The 7,806-nt window shown below is 45.7% G+C and overlaps 1 protein-coding gene across 1 annotated transcript; it reads left to right on the top strand.

Annotated features, from left to right (window-relative positions):
- The first annotated feature begins 468 nt into the window (after positions 1-468).
- LOC129676165 (proteasome subunit beta type-3-like) lies at positions 469-969 on the top strand. Its single transcript, XM_055606523.1, has one exon. It carries the CDS (start codon positions 469-471, stop codon positions 967-969), a length of 501 nt encoding a protein of 166 aa, XP_055462498.1.
- The last annotated feature ends 6,837 nt before the right edge of the window (positions 970-7,806 follow it).

Genomic DNA, 7,806 nt, shown 5'->3' with positions numbered 1-7,806 from the left:
AGAAGAGAAAGCCTCTAGAACTGTGGTCTTCAACCTTCCTAACGCTGCAGCCCTTAACAGCTCCTCATCTTGTGGTGACACGCCCCCCCATCATGAAATTAATTCATTGCCACTTCATAACTGTAATTTTGCTGCTGTTGTTATAATCATAATGTAAATATCTGATGTGTGACCCGCAAAGGGGTTGTGACCCATAGGTTGAGAAACACTAGCTGAATGAAGGGGACAGGAAGAGTGAGGAGGGGAAGGAGTGGGAAGAACACTGTCAAAATACAGTATGGGGGGTTCAATGAGAGTGTTGTCCCAGAGAGATCCTGAGGGGGTTTGCAGGCACCACAGTGGCGATCGGAGTCCTGCTACGGCTCAATCACGTCTATTTTGTCCTATAATGGAGGGGCTGTCATGGCCATGTAGGGAAAGAACTGCGTGGACATTGCTGCAGAAAGGTGTTTCAGGAACCAGGCCCAGATGGTGACCACAGACTTCCAGAAGAGCTTTCCCATGGGTGACAGGCTCTACATAGGCCTGGCCAGGATGGCCACTGATGTCCAGACTGTTGTCCAGGGCCTCACTTTCCAGCTGAACCTGTATGAGCTGAAGGAAAGTCGGCCAATCAAGCCTTACACCCCCATGAGCATGGTGGCCAACTTCTTATATGAGAAACGGTTTGGTCCCTACGACACAGAGCCTGTCGTCGCTGGGTTGGACCTGAACACCTTTAAGCCCTTCCTTTGTTCTCTAGACCTCACTGGCTGCCCCATGGGGACTGATACCTTTGTAATCAGCTGCACCCACTCCGAACAAATGTATGGGAGGTGTGAGTCTCTCCGGGAGCCCAACAAGGATCCAGAACACCTGTCTGAAACCATTTCCCAGGCCATGCTGAATGCTGTGCACCGGGATGCCATGTCAGCATGGGCATCATCGTCCACATCATTGAAAAAGACAAGATCACCACCAGGACACTGAAGGCCCGGATGCACTAACCCTATGCCCTGATCCCAGTTTCATTTTCTTGTTTTTCTTTTTAATAAAATCTCCTTTCTTAAAAAAAAAAAAAAAACAAAAAAACCAACAACAAACAAACAGGATAGGGGGCTGGAGAGGTGGCTCAGTTGTTAAGAGCACTTGCTGATCTTGCGGAGTACCCCCTAGTTCGGCTCCCAGCACCTACATCAGGCGGCTCCCAGCCGCCTACAACTCCAGTTGCCTCCTGTAACTCCAGTTCCAGGAGATCTGATGCCCTCTTCTGGCCTTCGAGGGCATCTAACCTGCATGCACATGCAAACTCACACATACACACATGCACACCGATAAAAATATATGTATTTTGAAGCATAGTATATACTTTTATTTTAAAAAATTCATGTGAAATCCAGTACTATGTGAAATGTGGCCTTTCACTTTATTGCCTTCTGCTCAGCCAGTGACTACAAATCAACTCCCCTTGCTCAAAAAAAAAAAAAAAAAAAAAAAAAAGTGTTCTTGGTCGACAGTCCACGCTCAGAATTGTTTAATTGAATGTTCATCAGTTTTTACTGAGTGGGGCCACCCAGCTCTGCAGCTGATTGCATTGACCATTTAGTGGGAGGAGCAGCTGCTTTAACAAAAAGACCCTGAGGTGGGCAGGCTCCAGCAAGAAACAGGCAGATACTACTCTGTGGAGTGGACAGAGACAGAGCCTCACGAGCACTTCCTGTCTCCTCAACACTACAGGGAAAGTAGAACCATAGCTTCCTAGACATAAGGCTGAGTCAGCAGCATGCATCTGCTCTGTTCTTTTCCGTGACTGTGCCCTGTGCCACACAGCCCACTCCCCTCTACCAAATCTGCTGTGGTGGGTTACAATCTCTTGCACTACCCTACACATCTTTAAGTTTGGGTCATACTATGTAGCCCAGGCATGTCTGGAACTTACAATCCTCCCGCCTCAGCCTTTCAGGTATGCTGTGATCATAAACATTTGCCACCATGCCCAGCTCAACCTGCCTTGCTTTTCCTGTTTGTTTTTGGTTTTGGTGCTTAATGACACCAAATATTTATTGATTCTCAAAGGACTTACTATTTTAATCCTTACTCTTAAAATTATAACTTAAAAAAAAAAAAACAATTGCAGACTGTAGAGTTGACTCAGCAATTAAAAGCATTTGTTGTTCTTGCAGAGGACCGAGGTTCATTTCCCAACACCCACAACGTGGCTGACAGTCATCTGTAACTCCAGTTCAAGAGGATCAGATGCCCTCTTCTGGTCTCTACTGGTACAGCATACATATGGTGACCAGCCATACCTGCTGGCAAAACACCTACACATGTAAAATAAAGTAAATAAGAATAAAATAAATAAATATTTTCAAAGCATAAATTGCACAGTCCAAGTTTCAACTACCAGTGGATAAAACCATTCATTCACTCATACATTTGGGGACCACTGGAAGCAGATGAGGGAGACATGCAGATAGCCAGGGATAGGAGTAGATCCTCCATACAAGAAATGCCTGTAGGTTTAAGAATCTGTGTGGCTCAGAGGATCTGGTCATGGGATCAAATAAGAGGTGGGATTAGGAGGGGTGGAAGGCTAATGTCATGGGGTCTCCTTATCCATAGCAAACTTAGACCTCTATTCTGAGAATCATGGAAGCTTATGGAGGACTGCAGTGGAATGTCTAGATTTGGCATGTCTGAGGCTGGAGCATTAGACTGAAATTTGCAAGGAAGAAAGCAGTAAGCAAGTGATGGGATATCCAGGAAAGAGCCATGGAAGGCTCCAGATCTACACCTCTAAGCTTGGCATGCCTTGGCAGGTGGGGCTGACTGACCACTATTTGGCCACCATTTCTCTCAAACTTGTTTCTGTTTCTCTGGGGTCCTTTGTGTGATTCTCTTGAGGAACTGAGCTGTTATGAAGCTTTGTTTAAGATTACATATGTGGATTTTTTTTAATTACATTTTTTTTTCCTCCAGTAAATCCTTTGGAGGAAGCTAAATTAAGCTAAAGCTTCTTTTCTCGTTACTGTGACAAATTGCCTGACAGAAACAATTTAAGGGAAGAAGGGTTTATTGTGGCTCACAGTTTGAGGGTGTGCAGTCACTTGTGGTAAGAAAGTCATGAAAGCAGGAACATGAGGTAGCTGGTCACACTGCATCCACAGCCATGAAGCGGGGGAGGGGGGGAGGGGAGGTGCTGGTTACAAACTCAGTTTCTCCTTTTTAATAAGCTCAGAGCCCCAGGTGCTATTCACATTGAAGTAGATTTTCCTATCCCAGTAAACCCAATCTAGAAACTTCCTCCTAGACATACCCAGAGATTTGTTTTCAAGATGATTCTGGATCCTGTGAAAGTAGCAGTCTATATTAATTATCACATTGATCTTCCCAGCCACCTCCCCCAATTGTTCTCAACAGACTGATGGCTACTTGAGACAAATGATGCCAGCTGAGCTGTGCTCATGAGTCCCTCTGCATGTCCAACATGTCCTTGTATTCTGTCTCAAGTATCCCTCAGTGTTCCCCTGGGAACATCTGTATTCCTTACAGGGTAGAAACAGGGAGCCTCTGGTCAGGGGCAGCTTTTCCAGAATCACACACACAGAGCAAGTAAACCTGAGTCACTCTGGCTCTAAAACTCTCAAGGCTGGGTGAAGATACATTCTAAAGGCAGAAAACCTACAGAAATGCCTGTAGGTTTAAGAATCTGTGTGGCTCAGAGGATCTGGTCATGGGATCAAATAAGAGGTGGGATTAGGAGGGGTGGAAGGTTAATGTCATGGGGTCTCCTCATCCATAGCAAACTTAGACCTCTATTCTGAGCATCATGGAAGCTTATGGAGGACTGCAGTGGAATGTCTAGATTTGGCATGTCTGAGGTTGGAGCATTGGACTGAAAATTGCAAGGAAGGAAGCAGTAAGCAAGTTGATAGAGACTCTAAGTTCCAAGGTACTGTGGGGTGGCTGAGGAGAAGTGGGATCATTAACATCTTGATCTAGGTGATTTGACACAGCACAAGTCCAAACCTCCTCCAGCTTTGCAAAATCAGCTTGGATGCCCTCTCTGTCTGCTTCCCCTGTTCCTTGCCTGTCTAGTTCCGAGCAACTACCCAAAAGAAACTGGCAACAATAACCATCACAGAGTGGCAGAGGCAATCATACCTACAATGGCAGACATTGGTACAACCTTCTACTGTAGTGGGATGCTGGTCAAAACACACACCATGGTGAGACACAGCGCACACCCACTGTGCTGGACATTTGTGACAACAACCTTCCACCGGCATGGGAGACAATGGTCACAATACCCACCAAGGGACACTGCCTACTGTAAGCCCTCTGGTGGACTCCAACAATATCTTTCCGGAACAGGTCCTTCATCCTCTGAGCAAGCACATCTGTTCTTGCTCTCATTTTGCTCAGAGACCCTAGCATTGCAGGTGGTACAACCTCACCCACTCAGCTGCACCTACCCAGAGCCCTGGCCCAACCACAAAGGCCCACCACTCACCACCAATTAGCTTTGTTTTCAGTATAAATAGCAGCCACCTTGAAGAACATCCAATCACTCAAGCTTATAACAGGCGAGGGATTCCTGGTACACTGACTGTGAGCAAAAAATGCTACGCTTGCTTTCTGGCCAACTGCATCTCAGCTGAGACCACCAGGAGTCCAGATGCTGAGCAAGGGACCAGGCCTGACTCCACAGAAGGGGCCTGCTGAGCTAAGAAAACAATGTTTTTCCCTCCTCCTTCCCTTTCCCCCTCCCCCTTCGAGGCAGCAGTGTGTGTGTGTGTGTGTGTGTGTGTGTGTGTGTGTGTGTGTGAGCTTGATGATGGTTCGAATCTGTGACAAACTGTCTGCCACCAATGTGTGCTGGCAGAGAGCTGTTCTTGGAAGGCCTCACACGGGACACAAAGGCACCTTTTACGTTGCGTGTCTCCCCTCAATGAGTGCCCGACCCTCATGCTTTCTTTGTTTAAAAGTGTAGAAAAATCTCGCTGAAGCAATAGTAAACCGCGGCCTGAGACTGTGCCAACAATATTAACCAACTTCTTTTCAGAGCCTTTGAAGTTAGCAGGGGGCAACATGCTTGTGGTGCTAGGGAAGAATGATACTTAAAGCGATTCCTTTTCATCCCTTTAACTTGATGAAAGATTAATGGCCTTGTTATTTTTATTTCTGCTCCTTTTTCCCTTTAATTTCTACCCCTCCCCTCCTCTGCTGAGATTGAAAAATCCTTTCCCTGTAATGGTTTTTTGGATCAGTGGGTTTTGTGAATACAGCCTGCACCCTTTTGCCAGCATCCACCAACTGGACCAACTACTCCACATCCTCTATACCCAGGTGTCTTCCAGGGAGGGGTCTGGGGGTGAGTGAGCAGGTGGGTGGCAGCCTGGGGCTGGATCTTATCCAATACCACCTCCTTCCAGAGAGCTGCAATGCCTTGGCAGAAACTTTTTCCTTTCTTCCTTGAAGATGTACTGTGGTTCTCTTTGGCACCCTCTTGAGATGCTGCTGTGGGCCCAACAGCAGGATTTTGAACCCGAAGGACCCAAGGACTTATGGGGGGGAGGAGGTAGGAAAACAAGAATACAAGGATATTTGGCAGTCAAGAGCTTTCCTCCTGTCCCAGTACCCACTTTCTCAAGTTGGTGATGGTTGTGGTGGTGGTAATGATGGTGGTAGTCATGGTTGTCTTAGTTTGGTCTTTGTTGCTGTGATAAAAACAAAACAAAAACCCACTGGCCAAAGTCAACTTAGGGAAGAAAGGGCTTATTACATTTTACATGGAGGGAAGTCAGGGCAGGAACTCGAAGCAGGAACCCAGAGGCAGGATTTGAAGCAGACATCATGGAGGAGTGCTGCTTACTGGCTTGCTTCCCCATGGCATTCTCAGCTTGATTTTTTATACAACTCAGGACCACCCACCCACAGTGGGCCTTCACACATCAATCATCAACCAAGTAAATGCATCACAGATTTGCCTACAGGACAACCTGATAATGACACTTTCTCAACTGAGGCTTCTTCTTCCCAGATGACCCTAACTTGTGTTAAGTTGACAAAAAACAAACAACAACAAAAACTAACCAGCCCAGTGATGGTGGTGACGTTGAAAATGATTGTGATAGTGAGGATGATGGTGATGGTAATGGTAATGATGAGGGTGACGGTGGTGATAATGATGGTGATGATGATAATGGTGATGACAATGATGGTGCTACTGGGGATAATGATTGTGGTGGTGATGATAATGGCAATGATGGTGGTGATGATGACAGTGGTGAGAATAATGATGATGGTAATATTGAGGATGATGGTGGTGATGGTATAGTGATGATGATGACAGTGATGGTGATGGTAATGGTGATGATGGTAGGGGTAATGGCGATGATGGTAATGATATTGATGATGATGGTGATGATGATGGTAATGTTAAGGGTGAGGGCAGTGGTGGTATGGTGATAATGATGGTGGTGAAGATGATGTTTATGGTGATGATGATGGTGGGGAGGATGGTGATTGTGGTGACAATATATAGAGGATTCAGCATCATGGGAGGAGCATGTCCTGGAACAAAACAGCTCAGTTCATGATAAACAGGAAGCAACAAGAAGAAAAGAGAAGAGTCCAAGGACAAGATAGACCCTTAAAGATCCCAATAACCCTCTTCCTCCCATGGTCCTCAGTACCTCCTGATAATCCATTCTATTATGAATCCGCATGAGGTTAACCTACCAGCCAGGTCAGACCCTTCATCATCCAATCACCCCTCAGTCGCACTCCTAGCCAAGGCCAGGCCTCCAGCATATGCGCCCCCGGGGAAAGTTCCAGATCGAGACCACATATCATTAGCCAGCAGATATTTGTTGAGTGTCCACTGTGCTGCCATGCAGTGGAGACCAGTGAGCAGCTCAGTGATCTGTTTCTGAAGAGCGGTCGTACCGATCATAGACACTGCCACCTAGAAACTGGGTTTCAGGAGCAGAGATCAAGAGAGGAGCCTGGCATAGCTTCAACATTTGACCAGCTAAATGAAGCAAGTGGGTATCAAGGTAAACATGCAAAGGGAATGTTTAGAATATAGTCAAAGTACTCATTTAATATAATTGCATGATTTGTGCTTGGATGATTTGGGCTCACTAAATGAGCCCCACTTGAACAATGTAAAAACCATGTGACTTCAAGTGATGCAATCTCTACTTACTCAGTAGCTCTGCTAATCCATTAATAATCAGTAAATGGGATGTGGTGGCTCACACACATCCTAACAGGAGGCTAAGACAGGAGGGTGCCATGAGTTCTAGACCAGCTAGAGTGTCATAGCAAGACTTTGATAAAAAAAAATAAAATAAAATAAGTAAGTAAACCAGAAAATGAACAAATTAAAACAGATTAATAAGTTAACTATAGTCCTCTCTTATTATTGAAGATACCTAGATATCTTATTGCCCCCAAACTGCTAGTTCAGATCCATCCCATCTTCCTCTAAAGTTCCCACTTCAATGTCATCTGCTTGGTAAGAGCCCCCCATACTTTTCCAGACCTGGCTTTGGATGGTTAGAAGACAGAGGAGACCTATCATCTTCCCCAGATGCTTAATCACCTATTTCAGGGCCCAAAATGAATGTGAACACTCCCTAGCAAGACCTCTGTGACTGCTAATGGGTGGAAAGGTCTGTGAGTGTCGGGTTGCTGTGTAGCTTAGCTTGAGAGCTTGAGAACAGCAGAAGTAATGGGGGAAGATAACTATTCAGGAGCTCTGCTCTTCTGCGTGCATAGATATTGTGCACATAATTACAATTTTACATCATTAGT

This window comes from Psammomys obesus, unplaced genomic scaffold (assembly GCF_907164565.1).
Source record: "Psammomys obesus unplaced genomic scaffold, mPsaObe1.curated_primary_1811, whole genome shotgun sequence".
In the NCBI taxonomy this organism is placed as follows: domain Eukaryota; kingdom Metazoa; phylum Chordata; class Mammalia; order Rodentia; family Muridae; genus Psammomys; species Psammomys obesus.
Note: the sequence above shows the minus strand (reverse complement) of the source record. Positions and strands in the feature narration are given on the sequence as shown.

What these genes read in the sequence shown, in the direction of transcription:
- LOC129676165 (XM_055606523.1), top strand. Translation starts at nt 469, where the DNA reads ATGGTGACCACAGACTTCCAGAAGAGCTTTCCCATGGGTGACAGGCTC.